This window comes from Temnothorax nylanderi, unplaced genomic scaffold (assembly GCF_030848795.1).
Source record: "Temnothorax nylanderi isolate EJ_2023f unplaced genomic scaffold, tnyl_v1.0 TNYL_tig0042_pilon, whole genome shotgun sequence".
Taxonomy (NCBI): Eukaryota; Metazoa; Arthropoda; class Insecta; order Hymenoptera; family Formicidae; genus Temnothorax; species Temnothorax nylanderi.
The window spans coordinates 450,229-475,324 of record NW_027249104.1 but is presented as its reverse complement, the minus strand read 5'-3'; the positions used below and the strand labels follow the sequence as shown (position 1 = coordinate 475,324).

At 36.2% G+C, this 25,096-nt stretch overlaps 1 protein-coding gene across 9 annotated transcripts in view; it reads right to left on the bottom strand.

The window, feature by feature from the left end:
* Positions 1 to 25,096, bottom strand: part of LOC139771639 (lachesin) — a 172,255-nt gene that overhangs the window by 2,541 nt on the left and 144,618 nt on the right. For 6 of the 9 annotated variants that reach the window (XM_071704564.1, XM_071704569.1, XM_071704566.1 and 3 more), the window contains exons 4-10: positions 22,200 to 22,407; positions 21,801 to 21,956; positions 11,958 to 12,086; positions 7,388 to 7,525; positions 6,691 to 6,855; positions 5,807 to 5,875; positions 5,393 to 5,461 (exon numbers count right to left, since the gene is read on the bottom strand). In XM_071704564.1, the coding sequence (XP_071560665.1) occupies positions 5,393 to 5,461; positions 5,807 to 5,875; positions 6,691 to 6,855; positions 7,388 to 7,525; positions 11,958 to 12,086; positions 21,801 to 21,956; positions 22,200 to 22,407 (934 nt within the window). Of the gene's footprint in view, positions 1 to 1,180; positions 4,632 to 5,392; positions 5,462 to 5,806; positions 5,876 to 6,690; positions 6,856 to 7,387; positions 7,526 to 11,957; positions 12,087 to 21,800; positions 21,957 to 22,199; positions 22,408 to 25,096 lie in introns of those variants that run through there. The other 3 variants (XM_071704572.1, XM_071704565.1, XM_071704571.1) reach the window with 3 other exon arrangements.

Sequence of the window (25,096 nt, the reverse complement as noted above, 5' to 3'; positions counted from 1 at the left end):
AAAGTTGAGATAATATTATGGCCAATATTCATAGTCAGATCTTATATCTAAAGATTGTCTTAAGTATAACTTTAGATACTCCGTAGCCAATGAAACGAGCCGTTCAGCATCTAAAGATAAACTTAAGACGATCTTAAATAGGTATAAGATCTGACTATATGAATATCAGCCTATACTTTCGTTGATCAGTCCTGGCCGTCCTGGGATATATTGATCAGAGTACACGCGGTCATAGATCTTTAGATGTCGTTATAAATTTGAGCATTTACAATTATAAATAATTTTATAAGATCGCGATATAAGTACAAGTGCTATTTTATGTACTTTAAGAGTTTATAAATATATCTGGGAAATCGAGAAAATATATTACATAAATCTCAATTCTATTTCTCTCTCATATTCCTTCGTTTTCTTCTACCGGGTTATAATTGATTTACTGTTCTTGATGAGGCCAATAATTCAATACAGATAAGCATATAAAAACACCTAAAATATCTCTAAAGGTTATGCATTGTTCTCTGTAAAATGCGTTATTATAAAAGTTGTAAAATTGAAGAACAGGTAAAAGGTTTTCAACGAATTGCGTGTGTTTAATGCATTTAGTCGACGTAATAGCTTCTATTTATATATGTGATGAAATTCATTTGCGTATCGGTCATAATAATATTATTTTTGTGACATAAATACATTATACAGCAGACTATCCAACTCGTTATACGACGGAACAAGCAGAAGATCGAACAAGGGAGAAACGCGAGTGTAGTAGTTATTTGCAAGTGTCTAGTTAGCTTATATAATCCAAGCTATACTAGATTATTTCTGTTGATTGGGTTAACAAGTTTTCAAAAATTTGATTGATTAATTCTATATAGTCAATTATAAATCGTTTTAGAATATTCGTCGTAAAAATTTCTTCGATATAATATATTTTGCTGCAGACTATGCGCTGGAAATGGACATTTAATCAATATATGCAACAGTTAGAACCATTTTAAACCTGTCCATCAATTCCCATCAAATAACATGGACTGTGTCATCCAATTTTACTTATAACAGGAAGGAAACCGTTATTAATAAAATATTATCTTAATAAAAATACGAATTACTTATTCATAATAAATATATTATTTATATATTCGAAAATCGAGTTTTATTTGCTTTTCTCTTAATAAATATATAATTTGTACATTCAAAAAATAAATTTTATTTCTCTTATAAGCGTGAATCCTGCGCAAATAATTTACATCCGTCTGGCGTCTACAGTGCTATAGTTGTGATATTTGTGACAGAAATCTGAGATTTGTATGTCTGTCACAAATATCATAACTAGCACTTATATAATAAAGAAAGCTCGAGTGTGCTGCTAATAGTAAAGGAGACAGTTTATTAATCAACCAAGAAATAATATTCTTTCGCGCCGGTCAATGGGGTTAGCCGCAAGGCAGACGACCATCGGAATACCATCCGCACTTTGTATCGCCAACCGCGAACACCACCGCCGCGCCGTCGGCACCGCGTTTTGGACAAACTTCTTGGTTGTATTTTCACGTAACGTGGCCCGCGCTATCGCCGTTTGCCAGCTGCGCGGCGCCCGGAACAAATAGTTGGTAGCGCTTGAGAATACGCGAAAATCGTCAAGCTCGGCGGCTCATTTCCTCGGTGGCCTCATTCTCGGCGCGACCGTATACATGCACGTACGGTAACGAGCGGATACGGAAGATAAATACGAGGAGTTGTTGCGGATAATGCGAAACGAGGGGGGGGGGACAAAGAGAGAGAGGGACGAGAAGGAGAGTCGTGAACCCCCCCCCTGCTCGCGCGCGTCCAGGAATTAAATTCGCGCGAACTCTCGGTTCTACTGGAATTTCTGCGATGTTCAACTCGCGCAAATCCCTTTTTAACGAGATAAAACCCTCGGCGATGAGGAGCGGCCAGAGGCTCCCCCACTCCCCCAGAGAACGCAGAAAGGGTAAATTCATTTGAGATTAAATACATCCGACGTCTGTTAAATCGGCTCTTATCAGTCGTTACCATCAAAGAAACCAGCCGGATGAAATGTTACTGGATTAATTGTGGCGCCGCAGTAATTCGCAGATGTGTCTTGCGAGCTTTTTCATTTGTTATGTGGCGAGAAGAGCGATGAGACACCGGTGAGATACGTAGCTAGGAGCTGCTACGCGAAGCGCGTCATGATATATCGTGCTTCCGGTGTGCTCAGCTACACTTAAAGTCCGTAAACTTTAATAAGGTTGTTTAAACAAATTTTTACGCTCCAGTACGCGAAAGAAAGTAATTTTCAACATAACTCTGCGAACAAAACAAAATTATATATGCTCTCTTATAACATTGTCTGATGATCATAACAATTAAAAGTAAAAAAAGTAAAAAGTCCTGATTCACATAGACCTACATCAAGCGTGAATTAACCCTTAAATAGATTTAATAATAAGTGTGTTAATAAAAGAGTTAAATTTACGCGTACGGTTAGTCTGAAGAGCGTATAAACAGTTATCGGTAAATTCTATAAATATCTACTGTATGAAGTAGATTGAATAGTATGCAGGCGTCAGAAACTTTAGAAAAAGCTCCATTTTTATCCGATTAAACTCACATCTACCGACGGTAACTTTTATTGATTGTCCGAACTTTGATAAATGAATTGAAGTCGAATCAACATCGCCACCTGTGGCACTAATGTATAGTCAGTAATGTTATAGAAACGAATATATCAATGACGGTAGGCCATACATCAGAATGTACGATTATTGCGGCGATAAAACTTCATGACCCCGATTTACCTTAATGACTTCCACCCACGGCATTATCGAATAATCTAGGATCTATTCTCTTGTAACAAGTTGCATTTATTAACAGCGGTACTATCTGGATGAAACAAAACTTTTACTCGTTTTATTAGTTTCACTTTCAAACTGTTCCATTAAAATTTCAAAACTAGGTCATATTGACAATATTATTGTTATAATACCTTTATATACTTAACAAATATTAAACAATATAACAGTCCTGCAAAAAATATATTGTGCGTAGACTATGATATTCGAAATTTTATTTTAGATATTAATATTAATTAATAAGTAAATGATTTTTCAAGTTATTATTATCGTTATCCGTCTGAACTCTCTCTCTCTCTCTCTCTCTCTCTCTCTCTCTCTCTCTCTCTCTCTCTCTCTCTCTCTCTCTGATAGAGTTTAAACTTCAATTATTATTTTCTGAAAAATTTCTCTTATTTCTTAGCAAGCAGATATTTAGGACGTTTAGAACGATATTATCAAAATTTGTTCTCTGCAAAAAGCTAGAATGTAACAACTTGAGAACAATGTCCTTTTTTGCTTTTATCCTAGCACTGACAGATAGTCGTCCCAAATGCAAGGCGTTTCTCGAGAGTAGTTCATCGTGCCCCTTGGCTTGCCCGCCAGAAACGGACGTCGAAACCGCACGTCCGTTCGGAAAAAGTTATTCCCACCTACCAGTAAAATCCACTGTACGTGACTTTCCGCATGGTCGGCGACAGACGAGCCATTTTCCAACACTTTAACAACATCTTTACTGGCGCTTTAGTCTGTACATTCTCTTACCATTGATTATATTTCAGTGGCTTCGAAATCGCTTCGAGGTATTCGAACTTCTGATTAGTTACAACGAACGCTAAAATCATTTGGCCACTTATCGAAGATACGTCAATAACTTTTTCCGACTGATTTGTGGCGCAACAAAAATCTTCTGCTGTACAAGTTCAATTTTAATCTATATTTACAAGATTTTGTCTTTCATTGGTATAATCTATGTATATAATAAAATAACATAACAAAAGCTTACTCATTTGAACAAATTATTTTTTGTAAAGTATTCTGTTGCAATCAAATTTCTTGAATTAGATTTAATCAAGTGTATGCTGTCAAAAATTACGATAAACGGCCTGTAAATTTAAATCATTCTATGTAATTTGTAATTTAACTTCGTAGGTATTATAAAGTGAATATATATTAATTGTTTCTATAACAACAGATAAGAAGCGGTTGATTGTAAGATATAGTCGAACAGTATACAAAATACAATTGTACGCACACGAGAAGGCAATCGATATTTAGGGAAAGGAAGGAAAAGACATGAAGCGAGAAGAAAAAATAACGGAGGAGTTTGCCTCTCTCCATTTCCTTCTTTCCACTTCCTGATACCGGAGGCAGCAGACGGCCGCGGGTCAACGCAGCTCGTTTTTCATTAATTGAAAGTAAACTTCAGGAAGGGAAAGCTGGCCTGACGCTCGGGGAAATCTTTGAACAAAGTCATTCCAAGTGAGTTTTGAACTTGCATTCTGCCGCCAATCTCCGTCAGCTGGCTTGTATAATATAAGGATCTGTGAAGTGCTTCAAGTCGTTAACGCGCAAAGTCTACCTCTTGCAATAGAAATCGGAAAGCATCGCGAAAACAATCCGTTTAAACAGATTTAGACACTAAAACTCTTATATGCATTTAACTATAACTATTATTGTTTGGAAAATACATCAAATTCTTATAAAGAAAACAACGACCCTCTGTGTTTGTCGAGGCATGAAATGTGATTGGATGCCTCGTGGAACATATCAACTGTTATTGTGGTTGAAATTCAGAATCTGAGGATAATAAACTTGTATGTAGGATTTACGCTAAAATGTTTCGAAGGACATCTTATAATCCCTTACAGCTTAAACCTGATCGACACAAGAGCATTTGTAATAGAACACAACACGGTATATACAATCATTTTGTATATACAGAATTATAACAATAATACAAATGTAAATTTTCCATCAAAAAGATATTTATCAAAAAGAAAATAATAATTATACTCAACATTTTTCAATAAAAAGATTAATTAAACTCAGTAAATTTGTAATAGAAAATCACATATCAGTCACTATTGTGTTTTTTAAGTTAATAATGTTTGAGCAAAAGTTTTCGTCGGGACTTTTTAACTCTTCATCAGTTACTTCATTTACAGAGTGCGGTTTTATTTAAATTCGCAAAAAATTTCACATTTATCACATGATTATTGACTTTCGCTCAATAAGCTTAAGCAAATAGCCAGTTAACGTATATCCTCACATTGGATTTTACGACAGCGAAGGAATGACCGCAGAATCCTTCCCGGTCAATAAAAGGAGCCGAGTAACGCGATGAAGTAATTCGCTCGCGGATAAAGTGGATCACCGAGCATTGCCAATTTAGTGGATTTTCTCTCTTAGGCTCTTTCTCCTCCCGCCCGATCGTACAGCGTTGACGAGGTTTTAATTACGCTAATTACTCGAACGACATGGCGGTCGGACGGAACGTGTATCGTCGTGGGAAATGCCTGAGCTCTACGCGGAGCGTGTTAAAATAGATATTTACTGACCTGGATTTCGCCATTCCTCGACCTCGTAGTCGATAGGTCGTTGTCGTGATTTCTTGTTACTGTTTCTACCTAAAATGCATTACACAAAGGCGGTTTTACATTGGTGCTCTACGGTAGGCTGCTGGCGAACGGAGGAGTGGAAACGGATGGTTTTACTTAGGAATCGAGAAAATAAATAAATGCCGGATTTCTCTCTCAGAAGCTTCGCTCGATCCTGAGTTAAAAACGTTATTCTACCTAATTCGAGATCCACATTAGATGCTTCCGGCGGTTAAAGCATTACCTTACCGCTCAATTTAGATCACGATGTAATCTTTTCTACAGCTGTCCTACACATACACGTACTTATCGTATATATAACAAATACAGACATAAACTGAAAAACAATATCAATATTTAGATAACTTCAATTACCATTCTTGTGCGCTGATGTTGCGTAATATGGCGGCTGCGTCGTGGATGTTGTCGACGGAGCTGGGATTTCTGCGTTAAAGTAAATAAGTGGTATATTTTAATATTAAATTCGCGCGACAATGTTATAAGATTGCATTCTCTGATGATGCAGGCTGATAGATGTAAATGTTATTGAAGATGGACACAAATATGTTAAGTATCATTATACCGTAGAAGTTTGCTTAGATTTCATGATTACTCTTCACAAGTCCGCTTCACAAGTGCTGAGACACGTTGAAGCGGTCTACAATTGTTTTCGCGTGGGTCGTCGGTTAAACTAAACAAAACTTCCCTTTCTACTCTACTATTAGCGTTGTCAAGAAAACAACACATTTCGGAGTTTCGCCATGAAACCTCACAAACTTCCACGCCCTATCATATCTATCTACTCCGCTTTCGTGTATTATTCAGAATTGAGATTTTCGCAATTCGTGCTATATTCAAACCTGTATTTAATAACAATGTAAAATCCTTAACAGGGAAAGACTTTTGACAATTGCATTATGTCGAATAATTTTGTCCGATACTTTAATGAGCAATTTATGATTAATGCTCGTAAGAGAAGTATGTTCAATCCCGTCTATTGCTCGTTAACGGCGAAGGCTCAAATATCTTTAAGCAACTGACTATTGGAAACCAATTATTTCACCATTAGCGCGCAAACGTCGACTTCGAATAATCGATCTTAAATAGACCGCAACGTGATATCACTTTGCTCGATATTCTTCAATGCGCGATGCTAAACGTTTTCACTTTGCGAGGATATATCTTTATCGAATTTTACTTTACTCATATCGCATCAGATATTGTACAGATATCTTTATTATTATCGTTGCGCGACTTACCATCTAACTTGATGACACCATCCGTTCCGCCGAGAGAATTTTGTGCGACGCATTTATACGAACCGAAATCTTTCGGGCCGACGTTCCGTATCTTTAGCATCATGTATTTGTTGTAACCACTGTCGGTGGCTACCGCCTCGTACTTGTCGCCTGAAACCGAATTGCCTGTGCCAATAAAACCAGGTTCTCTGGCTTCCATTTAAAAATAGAATTGTGAAATTGTGATAAGACGAGAGATTTTAAATGATACATATATCAAATGCACATGGCATTTTTTATTTACATTTATACGTCGAGACCTTCTAATAATGACTTAATTGTTTACATCTTTCACACTTCGAGTATAAAGTTTTCAGCGAGTAGTCAGAATTTTGAAATTTTTAATTTTCCACTTATTCTTAAAATAAAATTGATATTTAATATATTTCATTATAAAAATCTATTACAATTTGTACAATTTTATAAATAAGTGACGACTAGAATACTCAAGAATATTATTATTATCAGTTTTGATATTCTTTCTCCATGTTGCAGGATTATTTTCATATCAGACATATGCAGTCAGATAAGTAATATTTAAAAAAAACTAAAACGCTATTTCTTTTTGCTTAAATATTACCTGAATTCTAAGTATATCAAATCGAATCAAACATGCAATGATTGTAAGAAATATGTGCATTCGGATTTTTAAAATTACCAGAGACTATCATGTCGCCGCGTTCGGTTGTCCAATAATTTATCGAGTTCGGATAAGCTTCGGTGTGACATTCAAGAGTAACGTCTTGTCCAATATACGCTCCTTCCAACTGATTTGGTATAGAGAGCATGGGTGGAACTGTAAAATAGAAATGATATTCACCATGAATTATGTATATGTACTTTCCAGTTGCTATAGGAACGATGGCACGCAATGAATAAATTTGCATTAATATATAAGACAAAAGTAATTATGGAAAATGTAAAAATATTTCAGAGTTTTAAATTGATTGTAACAACTGAATCAACTAACGATATTCGTAAAGTCTTGCTGCATGTACGTTTTATATAATTATATAGCGCGTATATTTATAAAATTTGTAGTATATAGAATATAGAATATTTGTAAAATACAAATGCAGCACAATATTAACCAACGGAAATTATCTTGCTTGAGATCAGGCCAATCTAACAGTTTGAAGTTAAATGCTGAAGCAGTTTATTAAATGCTAAGCGGCGAACTCATTAAAACAATGTAAAAAGCTTATACAAATATGTATTCAGAATTCTCTTTTCCTCTCCAAGTTACAAGTCGTTTTTGACGTCCGAAAATTCAGTAGAATCTCGCAAAAAAGCGCGCAATATTGCATGCAACTATATATGTATGTAGTCTCTCATCTTTGGAGGTTGTCATGATTTAAAAGCACTATCCAAAAATAGACATGCCGTTGCGTGCAATGTAGACTGCACGTTGGCTTCATCAAGAAATTTTCTACTGGAAGAACAAAACAGGTTGCAACATAAAGAGATTCTCCTTGTCTGTGTATTCATTCTAATTTTATTCATTCTTTTAATGAGAAAAAATGTTCCCATAAAATCTCTCATCGATCTGTTTTGCGAATTTATAAGTATCTTTGCTACTAATCGTTTTTAAAAATATGTAAATTATATTTTACAAACATTCTAATAAAAGAGAAATCTTTAGTATACAATCTGATTGAATTCTTTATAAGTTCTCTTATAGTTAAATTCTGATTCTCGCAAGAAGTATGTGTATTTTTTATTAAACTATTAGCTTATCATTTTGCTAAGTTAAGTTTTATGCTTACTATAAGTAAGTACTTTAAAGAAAATGTACCATTTTTTATATAAAAATTTAATTGATATTGGTGTATCGTGAATACGTGACTGTTCTTTTCTGATCGATATTGATTTTATTAAACTATTAGCTTATCATTTTGCTAGTTAAGTTTTATTATACTTATTATAGACAAGTACTTTAAAGAAGCTGTATTATTTTATATAAAAATTCAATTGATATTGGTGTATCGTGAATATGTGATAGTTCTTTTCCGATCGATATTGATACCTCGATGTATGGATAGAGTCGTGTCATAGTTTCGTCTTTTACGGACGGACGTAAATCGCGATTTACTAGTAGAGAGTGCACTTTCAACAGAGCTGCAGAGGATAGTTTTTCCACCTATCTCCCTTCCCAACCATCCTGCTGCTATCAATAAATTTTTCGACACTAAACGAGACTACAATTTCATAGCATAGGTATCCTTCAATACGTAATTTAAAAATATAATTTTTATTTACTGAAACATTTATGCTGGCACGTCTAAAAATTTGATTCACGAGTCTGTAACGATTATAAGTATTGAATCACTAATTCAGAAAAAGTTAAGTATATATTACCTATATATTTATATCTACATGTCTGAACTATAATTGGCTTCAGATTTTAATTTTTCCAGCAATAAAATCTTAAAAACTTTTTATTTCATAATCAACTATCGCTGGAATAAACTCAATCTTTATATAAATTGTATTATAATTGCACACCATCCACCTCTAATGCACTAAAGATAAAGTCACTGAAAAAGTTGTTAGACGATATATTTCTGTGATACACGACCGGTATTAATTTACGCCATGAGTTAGTAATACTCGTGCGTTTATCATGCACCACGCACCGTCAGCAAGTCAACATCCGGGAGAATATAGCACAGTATGCCATATAATATTTCTGGAGGAATCTGAAAAAAAAAAATACTATGCCGCGTGGGTCGCGTGTAAGTGGCCAAATAGTTGACGCAATTCGTGACCCTCGTACGAAATTGCCGTTCGAGCCTCGAATTTCTCAGACGATTATTAATATTTGTGCTCGCTTATGGGGAGGAAGAGGCGCAGAAGCGAGAAACTAATGTGCCAGAAAAGACGGCGCGGAGACGCGTTTCGCACCCCAAACTAAGTAGAACCCGAGAATTGTTGGGTAGATGGGCGACGGTTGAAATGACTGTGCGGGGAGACTGCACGGACGTATATCGACCATATCTGGGTCAAGTAGCCGCCCATAAATCGGTGGCTAAATGAGACGTTGAAAACCGACCTAATGCATGGCGCATCGCGCGAGAATGCTTCGGATGAAGAACAACCACTCTTCGTCGAGTTGCAGCGATGTTCATTAAATATGATCAGTTCACTTATCCTGCTCCTACATATAAATGTATTTATCTTTATAATTATTGATATTTACTTTCAAATTTTTACAATGCAATGTAAAACACTACAATTTAAATTATATCACAGTATGTTAATGCGTGACTCAAATTTAGGTACAAATTTTCTAACGTACCTATGATTATTTTGCACGAACGAATACTTATAATCAATGTTAAAAAACATGTATTTTTAGTCTAACAATAAGAGAAAATTGTCCTTAAAAATATAATTTCTATTTGATGAATGATATGTTGTGAATTGTAATATTTTGTCAAATCTATATAGCACGATAGAACATAAAATACTATCAAGATATTTATAATACTACAAGACTTGTTGGAAATTATGTACAACGTACGCAGTTGGCGTAATGTCGAGATATTAATAAAAACTAGTTCACGAGCAACGATATTAGCGTAGTTCATATATCAAAGAAAAGTAGTGGCTTTATTTCATTTCTAACGTTTATGAACCACGTCGAGTTCATTAAAAGTATAATATATCCAACATCGTGCTTTACTACTTCCAGCGACCAGCATTTACCAAGTTACGCGCGCCTTCGCAATCGGGGAGGCATGATAAAAACGGGTTTCTCTCCATCATCCTTTCTTATCATCTTTTCTTGTAGAGAAAAATACGCCAGTATCCTTACGCGACAATAGTCGCTTCTTCTCAAGTTTTATCCCACTCTTATCATAATACCAAAGTGCATAGTATTACGATGACATCGTAGTTTTCGCTAATGGCATATAGATATACCGGAGGAATCAATAGGGTCAGCGCAAAATCCAGTATTCAATAGTATGATATTGATGTAAAATCAATATAATCCATACTGAATAAATCCCTAAAAATATGTATATCCGATATTGCTATTTACATTGTAAATATAATGCGATAAACAGAATCATGCGTGCATTATATATGTGTATATGTATTAGATATAATTGTTTTTCACAGACTTATTAATTAATTTTAAAGAGTTAATAAGTTAAGAGAAAGTATTATTATAACAATAATAAGTAAAATTGGACCGATATGATTCTCAATTTAGAGAAAAGTGTTATCTTTGAGTTAAATTGATTAAATGATTTAAATACATATATTTATATTGTTCCAATGGAGAATTGTGTTTCAAGACCGACAAATAATCGACGCGCAGTTTGTTGAGCTGCAATTTATTTTTCCCATTTAGAAAAAGTATACAAAATGCACACAAAAATATTAGGCTATCAGGATCCAGCCCGGACATATGGCACTTCTATCTACTTAATTAAGAAAGTATTATTCTAAGTTTAATTTCAAAAATGCTTAGTTACATATATGTATAAAATATAATTATAAATATAAATTGGAAGAGGCTGTAAGGGTCACACGCGGTTCTTAGTGCGTAGAATCAATATCACTGATTTGTCCATGGATGTAATTGAACAATAAATCAGTGATATTGATTCTACGCACTAAGAACCGCGTGTGACCCTTACAGCCTCTTCCAATTTATATTTTTAATTTCGAGGGTCCTTATACTATTTTTATTAAATATAATTAACAATTAAAATATATTAAAAGGTACTGTAAAAATATAAAACATTTAAAGTATATACTCATTCAGATATTTTAATTTATGTTCGATCCGACATGATTCTGCGAAGTTTCGATTGGTTCAGTTTCGAGATACTCACGCTGGAAAATAATTCCCACAAACTTTTTCAATCAGAGAAATCAATATTAAAATCGCAGCCTTTGCGAACTATTGGTTTTATCTGAATTCGTTAGGTTAATGGCCATGGACGGGCACGGATCCGTCGCTTTACGAATATTTCGAAGTGTTTCTCCGATCGGTATTTATAAATAAATATTAAATGGTATGGAAAATCTTTCAATATTATTTTCTGCTTTTATTTCTTTTTATTAAAAATTGTATCACCATGCGCGCAATTCCTGCCTTTTATTAAGAATTGCATCCATTATTCATATTACGTTTATGTGTGTACTAAATTTCAAGGATTGTTTATGGCGCGTGATGGAAATTCTTTGATAACGTGGCAAAATTAGTAACTTACATTGCACACGTAGCGAGACGCGTTTGCTCACCGATGGCGGAACGCCGTTTGAAGCTATGCATAAATAAGCTCCCATGTGAAGACGGCTTATCTTCACGATATGCAGCACTTCGCCATCCACAACATTCACTGGAACATAAAATGTTCACATATATTAGTATGTAAACTGCAAAAGGTTTAGGAAAATACATTTAATATACCCTTCTAACATTTTCAGTTTTTATTGCGGCATAAAATGTTTGCAAATACATTTCTATATGGAAAATGCAGGTTGTAAACTCTGCTATGAAACCTATAAGCAATTAATTAATAATCGAATTTTGAATTAAACGATACTTTTTAATTAAAACGTGTTTTGCGTTGTAAATAGCAGAGCAGATCGCTGAAAAATCCTCATACCATATTCCGGACAAAGTAATTATTGTGTAACATGTAATACAATTTGGCAGGCGTAGCTCGCCGCAGTTATAATTCTTCTCACGAATTAATAAGCGTGATAATATTAGCGTTATTTCGAAATGTATAGATATCGATAATGTCGACAAAGAAGACAGCATTCATCGAAGCGCGGGCCGCTGAAAGCGCGCGATGCGCATATGCGTCGAAACTTTTATTGCATGTCGTGCGACAAAGAGCACTTTGCGCCTTGCCGGAGAGCTATTTGCATCTACGCTGCATTCATTTCTGGCATGTTGGTTTGATATGCCTGGCGCAGATGACATAAAGCAGATAGGAGGTAGATTAAACTCTGCGAAGATGAATTATGCCAGTACCTCGTCACGAGAGCTGCTTAGACATTATAAAGACAATCCAGTACCGATAATCGCATTATTGCCACCGATTCTGTCCGATACAGATTTCAATGGCAATAATATATATCCCACGCGTGAAAGCAAAGCAGATATGTAAATTAGATGCTGTTTGATAACAAATGCTCAGAAAATGTTTGAAAAGTCAAATATTTTTTTTTGATCGACAGAAAAATTGAGCCTATAAGTATTTATTAGAGCAATGATTTGTCATTGTACTGTTCTATGAAAAAGTTAATAGGCTTATTTCACCTCAACACATAAAAAGATGGCATAATTCTGATTATCCTCATAATGCATGTCATAAACGATAATGCCATACGCATATAACCTGACCTATTTCTTTATTCTCATTTCGAGAGAGATTACACACATAACGCATTGCGTGTATGCGTATCGAACCAGGCCAGTATAAAGCGGATCGTCATATTAGCAGAGAAACTGCCATATTTGATAGAATGATCTGTGCGCTATCTCTCGCTGTCGTTACTTAATTGCACATGAGATACATATTTTATCTGGATATAGAAATCACATATTCAACAAATGTTTCGCATATTTCCGATACCATCGATCGAGTATATTTCCATCGCACATATTATACAAGCAATATACGTTACACCACACAATTTAAAATGCAAATGATTCACGTAATATGTAACAATTAGTCAAAAAAATTAGAACAAATATAGAACTGAATTTGATTGTAATACTATTGATTTAACGATTTCACGAAGAAGTGCTTTCGAGCTGCTATCGTTTATTATGCATCTTTGTTAGTATGCCACTCATAGATATTTAAAATGGAACAATTTACGAAACGAATTGTTGATATGCTTTTCCTCGTTACTTACTATGCAGTTTAAATCGACATTTTAAGAAAATGCAAAAGGGACAATATATGCATACAGCGATGGAAAACCTATTCAAGTTTTTTCTTGTAATAAAGTTGAAAGCATCGTGAGACGCGAGAAACTTTACGTCCATTTGACCGAACTGCGTAGGAGCAATAAGGTGTTATAAAAATACACAAGATGCTGCAAGTTATGTGTGACGCTCTTATAAACGTATCACACATTTTTATCCACGTCTAAGAATACTTCGCGCTTTTTTCTTTCTTATATAATTTTACTAGAATTTTATTTATATACGTAATGTAAGGATATACTATGACACAGGAATCGACGATGCTTTTTAAATCGAATAGATACGATAATAATATTTGTAATGCGCGTATATTTTCGCGCGTATAGTTATCATCTTTACATATTTATGTGTTTTCACGCGTTTCAATTACAAAACTTACTACGGACAAAATAAAAATTGCAGATTATTAAATTTCACCGTACAGCACAGCTGAAGATTTCGCTGCTGAAAGGGAACGCAACATATATATACACGTGATGCAGCGATGAAAGCGGTGAAAGGGATAAAGTTGTTACCCGGCCTGCAGTAGGATGCGAGAGGGTGCTGAATCCTTGGTAGCCAACCCCGTGCTACAAGCTGCGCGGCAAACCTATCTATTGTTCCATAAACAATGCAGAGTGCCGGGAGATTCTGCCCGGCGGGTCGCACTTTCAGGGGATTTTAATCAAGTAGTCCCGCAGGCCTTGTGTCGGAACTACTCGCTTACCGGTTTAACGGAAACCTTTAAAACTTTCGGCTTAATGGGAAACCGCAATATGGCCCGGTCGGGGCCAGAATTTCACGGCGGACACGCCGCGGCAGACGCGAACAAAGGAGAACGCGGACAATTATTATTTTCGGGCACGCCCAAATTTTATCGTCTCTCTCCCCCCCGTGCGATCGAGGTGACTCAATTTAACTGCAGCGATCTGATTATTTCACGGTAGGGCGGCGATCGATGCCAGTTAAGATTAGACTATGCGCTATTATCATATCGCGTGAGCTCAAGCGTTGTCATGTCACATTACATTATGAATAACGCCATTAATGGAGTTATCATTGGCTTGTGGTTCTCTTCTAATTGTTTTCATATCATCCGTTCTATTCATGGATTTTTACATTTTCCATGTTCTTCTCTATATGCGTTATGTGTGTATATTTTCAATCTGCAATTCCACTTTATCTATTTACCTATGTAGAATAAAAAAAATGAGAGATTTTAAAATACGAAAAAATTGCTAGAAAAAAACAAAATAAATTAAAATAAGCTTTTTATCGCTATGTATCAAGGATAAAATATTTGTCTAACGTTCGTATAATGTAGGATGCAGAGAGAGAGAGAGAGAGAGAGAGAGAGAGAGAGAGAGAGAGAGAGAGAGAGAGAGAGAGAGAGAGAGAGAGAGAGAGAGAGAGAGAGAGAGAGAGAGAGAGAGAGAGAGAGAGAGAGAGAGAGAGAGAGAGAGAGAGAGAGAGAGAGAGAGAGAGAGGAACGTATGCCGCGTACAGATATGTACATATTATGTGAATATTACGTTCATATATTAAAGTTATAGACATGTACTTGATGTACGTGTCTATAATACTACATGATATTGCCTGCGTCGACCTAGAAAGATCAGCGCTCCACCTATAACGTTATTAAACTTCGGCAAAATTGGTTCCCAATCGTCGGACTTTATAATAAAGTTTCGCGTTGCGCGCGTACCGGCGAAAATGTTTCGAAATTTTCACGGGACATTACGCTTCTGCGAATGACGTGAAATCTTTCGGAGGCTCATCCCCGCCGTCGTCGTTTTAAACGGCGAATGTGCGTAGAGAAAGCGGCATGCGCGCACGAAAGCACCCTGAAATAAATTAGCGTCCATTTACGTCGATGCCGGGGCGTGCTTTGCATAACGTTTCCCGCGGCGTATTCTCGGCGGCGTAAAAATAAGCGAACAGCTTTACTCGAAGACGAAGTGGAGGGTTGGCCACCTATTTGGGAATTAGTACGTGATGTATTCCGGCCCATAAGCGAAGGATGGGTCGCAGATATTTCATCCCATTCCCCTTTCTTGTAGCCTTAAGTGCCCTTTTTCGCGTTATAACCGTAGAGATAACCCAGGTACATTCATTTCCAAGCGAAATCCTCGGCCAACGATTATTGCTGCTAATGTATCCGCGAATGTTACACCAGACGTACGTAAGTGATTCTTATGCGTATTTATTGCGCCGGCCGTGAAAATGCCTTCACAAATGTGTGTTAATAGCGACGACTATGAAAAATAGCGCAATTATATGGATTATATAAAATATTGAAAAAGCAAACGTGGCGTTTTCAATATTTTTAAATCTGCGTCTCTCGTAATCTATAAAATAATTAAAGCAAAATATATTTTTATCCTATCTGATTCACGTTTTTTCATGTAAAAAATAAAAAAGAAAGCTCACTCCATTTAAATACCTGGAATTTCCAATATATAAACGCAAATACTAGAATAGCTCACATGCTAACAATTTACCTACACATATAACACACGCATACACGTATGTACACCATGGCATGCGTAAAAGTTACAAATATTTGATTACATTTTTCAGTAACTATTTGTTTTATGCGTAAAAAGACATAAATGTCCACAAGTTTTAGACAGATTGCGTGAATACTTGCGTAAGATGAAAAATGAAATGAAATGAAATCGCTCATTACTACGGGCACGGGCTCGGGGAACATCAGCGATCGATTGTCATGGACGCTTGACGTCACGAGGTTTGAAAGACAAATTACGTTTGCAGTGCAGCATTGCGTAAAGCGGATGAAAGACGGGACTATTATATTCCAGTTTTCAGCGAGAAATTTCTCAGATAATATTGACTTCATGCTGAACGCTGACTTTACCGGCGGTTTGGAAGGCACAAAGGAACCTCAAACGGTAACGAGAAAACGTAACGTGCCTCTTCACCGCAAGCATTGGCGCACCACAGACATCGGGGCGTTCGATACCGGTTCGAGCCGTTATGTGTACGTGTGTTACTTCTCCCTGGCATAGAACTGAGCGAGAGCGATGGGGATGTGTAAGCGCGCGAAATGAGTGCGAGGGTATAGCCGACTTTGCGCCGTGCTTTATACCCGATGCACATCGACTCCTATTCTCCGGTACGTTCGTCTCCCTGGCGCACCGGCAGGAAACTCAGCTCGTTGTCGGTTTCGATTTTCCAGTCGCGTCGCGTTATGTCGGCCTCGCGCCGACAAGCCCGTGGTCGCATTAACGGGGAGGTCTTGCCAGGACTCGTGAGAGTATCGGTGACGGAAATACTCGAGGTGTATGTGTCTCTCTCTCTCTCTCTCTCTCTCTTGCTTTCTACCTATCTACCTTCGCTTCTTGGTAGATATAAACAGGTGGGCGAGGGAGAGAAGGCGAACGCGCGCATCCATGACTTCACGTGTATGTACATTTAACAGTCGGTGAACAGTACATATGTGCGAGGATTCATGTGTACACACATAATCACGGGCGCGCAGCTACATTGATCCGCGATAATCGTGTAGGTGTATACGGTCGAGTGGATGGTTTGCGCGGTATCTACACGTCTGTTACACATACGCGCCCGAACGAGTTTAGAGTCGTTCCCGTATCGAGAGAAATGGACGGAGAAGGACCAGGGTCTGTCCACTCGGCCAACGCTGATGGGAATGGAGGAGCGCGGACACGATGGACAGGTAGCAACCAAGCGGACTCGTACGTCTCGAAAAGGCGGAAAGAACCCAATCGCGTTTCCTGGGCACGAAGCGCGCGAAACGGCATCGACGAGTGTCGATGTGTACGCATTTCCATAAGTATGGAAGCAAGGTGGATTTTCGCCTGTGCGCGCAGGTGAACGCCTGTATCGGAGTTGCCGGACGCGGATTATTCCCTACTCCTCTTGGCTCGACCACTGTATCCGGTTCCAATTCACCTTCAGCCCCAATGTCCGTTGGACAACGTCGCTGAATTGCGGCGCGTTATCGCTCTTATGAACGATCGTATTAAAGGCACGAGCGGCGCGACGATTCGTTTCCGCCATCTTCGTCGTTTATTTGCCCCTCATGGCCTTCCCCCCGCACCCGTCGGCGCTCTAATTTCCCGCCCGCGCCTTCCTTTTATCTTTTCCCTCGTGTTCTCGCCATCGCCTTTCCGCACGATCAGTTCCGGTACCTGTCCGCCAGAGGTAAATCTTCCTTGTACCTGCAGGTGCCTCGCACCACCACCACCACCACCAGCACCACCGTCACGTCCAACGGCGGCACCACCTCGACGCGCGATAGTTTTGCTAAATTCGATTTGCTTTCTCATCTCTCTCAGCCATTCTTTTTCGGTTACTCGCCCCGAGGTTGGGCGAAAGGGCAGACTGCGCACGCGGATGGGGCTATACCTTCGGCCCGAGAAGAAGCAAGAAAAGCCGACAACCATCTATATTTTCTCGGAGGGTTGGTGGGTGTCTGGAGGCTATCAGGTGGGAAGTAATGGCGTTAGCCCGTCCCCAGAGGCCAACACATCAGTTAGTAACGCGGTCGTACGGCTCGAACGCGGGCCATATTCACCACCGCGATATTTCGTCCAATTACGCGGATAATCTGACGCTTCTCTCGAATGACGAACCGCCGCGCCGCGCCAGCTTACTAGTTAGCGTTTCTGTACGTTGATTGATATCGATCACGTATCGATACGTATGCCTGGCAACTTTCCAGATATTATTAATGATAGATGGAATAGCAACTGATCTCTAAAGAATACTGACAGAATCATAATTGAATTTTTAATTAATATGAAAACTTTATTATACTCTTTATATTTAATTTTACGGTAATATCATATATGGCATAGTAATTGAGTAAAACATATTTTAGATTCCCATTTAAAAGTATTCGAATCTGTAATTTTAAAAAATTATGTAAAAAATTGCGAAATTTTTAGAGGTTAATAAAAATATCAGCGGTTCGGAAAGTTTTCAACGGGGGTTTAGAACACGATAACTTACTTCCATTCTCTGCAAGACTAAATGCTGAATTTTTTTAAAAGAAAATGAAAGAGTCAAAAAAGATATGAGTAAATTAGAGAAAAAACAGTTTATGTAAATGGTTAAAGTGTGTGTAATGGGTTCGATATATAAATAAAATATTCATAGCTTCTAAAAGGTGTTAAACCCTTCAACGCTCATGTGCTATGCGCGACATAAAAGTTTATTTCCTCTTTACGCAGTAATGTTACGAAATGCCATCTTATAACGTCAGCTATCATTTTAAGTTCTTTGCAACATATATTTTCAAGGCAGTAAATATTTGTTACGAGTGCATTATCCTAATTTGAAATAATACATACGTATAATCAATGCGACGCTTACGTCGTCAACAATATTTTCTTTCTCTGCATTATTGGATTTTTCTAATACGTTCGCCTTTAATGACTACTTTCATTTACGATGAAATTAGCGTGCATTTTCGAATGCATTACATAATAATGTTCGCACAACGCAAAAAGAGATGGAACTTTTTGCGATCTAATGCTCATTTGCATTTGCATATTAATAAACGATGCTTAGATATACGAGCTTTTATCACAACTAAGAATAGTAATTATTGTTACTCCCAAAATAAATTTGGAAATAAATTAACGAAAAATGCTGTTTTAAAAAGTTGTAAAACACAATTTTATTGATAATACTAAAACAATATTACGTTTATATTATTATTATATTATTATCTTTTCTACAATTAAAAATACTAATAGACGCAATTCAAACCATACTATTTTCTTCGTCTTTATTCTCTGAATATCAAATTAATTTGTTTTAACGTTATTTTTCGGACGCATTTAAATGGATTTTGCGGAATTTATAGTAATGTATTTGCAACTAGAAAAACTTTCAAGTAAAACAGTGTCAAATTGGGTGTAACCACATATTCGAAAAGAAAAATATTTAAAAAGAAAATCACTTCATGATATTCTGTTCACGTATAAGAATTCTTTAAAATTATTATTTTAATTATTGTCGATCTTATTTTACAAATTAATTGTAAGAACAAAATAAAATTACACGTGTATATAAATAATTACTCTGTGAATAAGAATGGCGATAGATAAAACAACAAACAAAACAAAATAAATTATACGCATTTATTGCACATCCTAATTCAATTTTAATATAAGAACTCTCCAACTTATTTGTCTTATTGGCTCACAATAAATTGCGCATTACTTTGGAAACGGATAATCAGTAGATCACGCTACGTAATCGACTATTTTTCCATATCAGAACTCGCGACATCCATATTTATCAGTATCAATTTATACGGCCGGCTTAGTATAGAGTAGTGGTTTACGATCTGACGATCCTCTGAGCGTCGGCACTCGGCGTATGCCTGGAAGGCAATGAAAATTTAAATTAGCGCGCAGAAATTAAATCCGACCTTTATCCTTTATTGAGGAAACCCTCTGGAATCTGCAGACGGTTTGACGTCTCGCCTTCCCATGCATTTCCACTCCGACCGACAGACTGGCTTGTACTTTTTGGTCTCGTCATAATTAGTAATTAAGAGGGTAATTAGCATCGATCGAGACGCGATCAAGGAAGCAGACGTGTTCTTATGTCGTAGGGTTATTTTCATCATGTTGGAACGATAAGGATGCCACAGCTGCGCCATCATCGATACATTATTTATATCGAAGTCTGATAATAATTATCAATCTTCTATAATGGATACTAACATAATTCAATAAATGCTTTACTTATTTTTATCAAATGCATCGTAAATTCAATTTAAATTAAAAATAATCTATTGCAGTACCTACTTGCAACTATCTTAAAATAATATTTTTTATAGCACCACCATTGTAATATATAAAAATTGCTCGGCTATCGCTACAAGCACCTACGTTTTATTCACTAAAAAGTAAAGTAAGAATGAAAGACGTCCTGAGAAATTCAACGCGAAATAAGAGTTCTGCATGGTAACTTATCGCGCAGAAATCGAAGAAATTGTATATCGAGCAGCATCTATATCTATATCTCTATATATCAGCCTCAACTTCGAACTAGCTGTGAACTGCACAACTGCACTTTTGGACACATTACAGTACAGTTTGGCGATATGTAGTGGTTATACCGCGCACCTGAATAATTGCGTGCTGGCCACGGCTTACTCGACCGAATTTTGATGTTGGATTAGGAGAGGAATAATTAATCGTTAAAGCACAGCATCCGTTAGTGGGGTGGATGATACCGGTTTGGAGATGTAACTGTCCGTATCATTGTATTTCCTCACGTAAATTGCATTATTTATAGAATGAAAAAGAAACGTATTATCTTTTATAAAACCGCTAATAATATGACAACTTTCTTTCCGTAAATACAAAGCATAAAGAGTGATTATGCCTAAAAACAGACTTAATTAGTGATAATCACTGATGTAAACATATAATACAGGAGAGGAGAGAGGAAAGAGAGTTGCGTTCAATATCGGAAAATTTATAAAATATTCCACAATACGTAGGCAATACATTTAATTATCATGTAAGCTAATGGTCAACGTATTGTTTTGCTTTCGAGAGCTTCATATTGTGTCTATTTATATATGTATATATATATATATATATATATATATATATATGTGTGTGTGTGTGTGTGTGTGTGTGTATTTGTCTATTTATTACTAGAATAATTAAATTTCTAGATTTTAAATAAATAATATACTTAGCAAAGACTAAAATTTCGTCATTTTTAAAATGTCTCGATTAGATATCAAGATATTGGAATATTATATTATTTATAAGTTGCATGAAATTAAAAATACATCCTTAAATATTTTTAGTTTAGCACTTGGTAAAATAATACTTCAACTAAATAATAATCGTCGTTGGTCGTAAATATATATAACCTTGTAACTAATCCACAAATATAACGCATATTTAAGCGGAAATACCAATCTAGGAGTGACCAATTTAGGGGCAAGCATCATTTATCATCTGCATGCGATATGTGTTATTGAGCGGTACGTCTCTCGACGGCATTATGAAAGTTATAACTATCCTATCCGGTGTAGAGCTCCGAATATCATCGCCCTATTCGCTTGTCTATTCGCGAAAATTATGGTAAATTAATTATGACTCACCACTCTCGCCATTATAATTTATGTTCTTGCCATCCTCCCGTCGCCACATGACGTAAGGCTCCGGATATCCGGTCGCTTTGCACATCAACGTCACATTGGAAGCTTCGCGGACCACCATGTCGGTGCTGGTCTCTTTGGTAATAATCGACGGTGGTACTGTAACACGAACATTAGAAAATTTTTACTTTCATAAATTTTACTTTCATGATCGTTGTATTTACGCAAATTTGAATTCTTTATATGCTTGCTTGCAGACATGTACACGTACATTTGTTCAAGTTATTGAATAATATATTGATAGAAACATAATTTTCTGGAAGACTATAATGTACAAATAATTCTAAGTTTAAGTAAGAAATATGTGTGTTTTAAAAAGATTTGATATCAAACATTGCTTACCTACAACTTGTACATAACCCTGACGACTCTTCATTGGATCCGTATTCACCTGGCACATGTACCATCCGCGATCGACTTCTTGAACTTCCTTTATATGAAGATACCACGACCGGTGATCATTGAACGATAATGTAATTCGGGAATTCTGAGTAATTACGTTCTGATGAATCGACAATATAGTTTGCGTGTCGACGCGCACCCATGCCACCTAAAACATACGATAAAACACATTTCTCTTAAACTCCCTAACTTTATACTCCCGCCTTGCCTGCTTAATTATCAAAACATCGCTCGATATACATACGTATAGCGATTCAATTTTTTCTATCCTTATTCTACTTAATCGTAGCAATAAAAAGTAAGATTAATTGTGGTACATAATATTGAATAGTAAGTAGTTAGATCAATTTTATTAAACAAATTTATTTATTTGCAAATTAAAATGCTGACTATATTTAAAATTAGAAAGTATATTTATTTTTAATTTCTCTCTTTTAAAAAAGACAATGTACTTTATATAGATTATACGTTATTTAATGTTAGATTCATCTATAAAATGTCTTTTTTATGGGATCTCGAGGCGCACATAACATACGAGATACCTTTCTTATTTACGATAATTTTGAATATATATTCCAACGAGTTTATATATTTTACTAAAAAATATCGTATTCGCTTCGTTCTCTTAACCCAATAATCGAATAAAGTTGTACTCTCCATCCTTTACATAGATCTCGAGAAACTGACGGAGGCTTAGAACTACTCACTCTTCTTCCTACTACCGCCTGTCTCTCACACACTTTCGTCGTTGAATTTTCGATACGGGCAAGAGGTTTCTTGAGCATGCAAAACATGCCCGAAGTCTCGCAAATTCTACAGCAGTATAATTTCCACCGCAAGCGCAACTCAAGTATGTTTCGTGTTTCCAGTAGTACGTCTGGAGAGTATCGCTCGTAGAAAAGATCAGCTCACTCGCGAATATTTTAGCTCTCTACCCGTATATGTACTCGACTCATATGTATTTATACATGTAGGCGTGACTATGTTACGTGTTGTACGCGTAGACACGTGAACGCACACTTATACGCTCGTACCGAGCGATGTTTCATGATATTCGTTACAATATTGCTTTAATAACTCATCTTGACACAACTTCTGACATGCTTTCATCGACATAACGGATGAAGGTTCACTCCAAACTTGATATAGTTACGATCGTTAACAATGGAAAAACAGGAAATTGAACTGTATACTTATATAGAAAAAGTAATCATCTAAGATTAAAACAAATCTAATTTGAATTCAAAATATATAATAATTATAAAATAAAAACAAAACTAAATGCCACTTCTATCTTATTAAAGCAATATAAACGAAGAGCTAGCACATAAGATTTTATATAAAAATTTGATAAGTATCTATATATTTTTTAAAAAAGTTTATATTATATTAGCACATTAATAATTTTAAAACAAGCACTCGTTTTATTATGTAGATTAAAACATATTAACTTAAACTTAAACATATTTTAAATTATTTTTATGAGAAAAAATATATATTATAATCAATATATATTTTCGATGTGAAAACTTACAAACTCAAAATTTCTCAGCTTTAACACATTTAGAAAAGCATTTAACGCATTTTCATATAAAAGCCTTTCGGTTAAGAAGATGAATAGATAGTTGAATCGAAATGCCGCTGGAAGAAAATTTTTGAATGCGAAATATGCTTTCTCCTCGGAATGCGCAGCGAATACCGAGTGTACGAAAGTGTACGAAAGCTCGTCGAACGACGAGAACATAAATCTTTCATCTCTCATTACATTTTCAAAAGATGGGTGGCGGATACCTTGCAGATTATATTACATGTACCGAGGCACATTCCTGAAATGCGCTTAAAGGAAACGTATGAATTTAATTTACTCGCTTAATAAGATGTACTAAAATCCGTGACGAGTAGAGTTAGTTCGCGATACAAAATATAATTTGTAAAGTTTTAGTAGTTTTACTTGATTCTGATCATTATACCCAGGGAAGAAGGAACGTATTATTAGCTTATGCCGAGCTGCATTATTTCTGGTAAGTGTTGTCGCTACCCGGCAAAATAAATTGTATCCTATTGTTACGTCATCTCAATTAACTGAAGGAAAATGAAGCAATTATGCGAAGTCTTTGATAACGGTACGTAAACTAGGACCGTCCAATTCGCAGTCTACGGACCATAAACGCCGTAGGGATTTCAGTAGATACTATCTTCATTTAATTTGTGCAAGCGCTTCTTGCACGGAGAAGCAAGAAAAGTTCGAATCTTGCTTAATAGCAATTTGCCATGTTGAAAACGTTTCAGCTCACTTTAGACTATTTATAATTCGTGTCAGAATTCAGAATAGTATTCCATTTATGCGCCAGGTAATACAAGGAACCATTGAAGGATCAAAATACATGTATAAAATAAAATCTAAAGAAAGCTTTAGCCAAGTATTGCAGGATTCTCACTTATTATATTATAATATATTAATTATATACATGCTAATGTGCTTTTTACAACAAGAATATTACATCCTTTTATAATATGTCTCATTAATTGTATTAGCAGTTATAATTTCTGTTCTATATCCACTCCTATCTGCGTTCATTTCGCACGACGTGAATTGAGCAGAAAATAGTAATGCAGAGAAAAATGCTTACAGAAGAGAGAGAAGAGACAGAGAAGAGAGAGAAGACAGGAGAGAGAAAGAAAGAGAGAGAGTGTCTGACATTTTCGACTATAATAGATATAGATATGCGACCTCAATTTTTCTAAATGTTTCAATCGATGGCACAAATTTGCCTCGGGCAGAACGCGAATAGTTATGCGATAACAGTATTCCACATAAAATCTGACACGTGGAACAG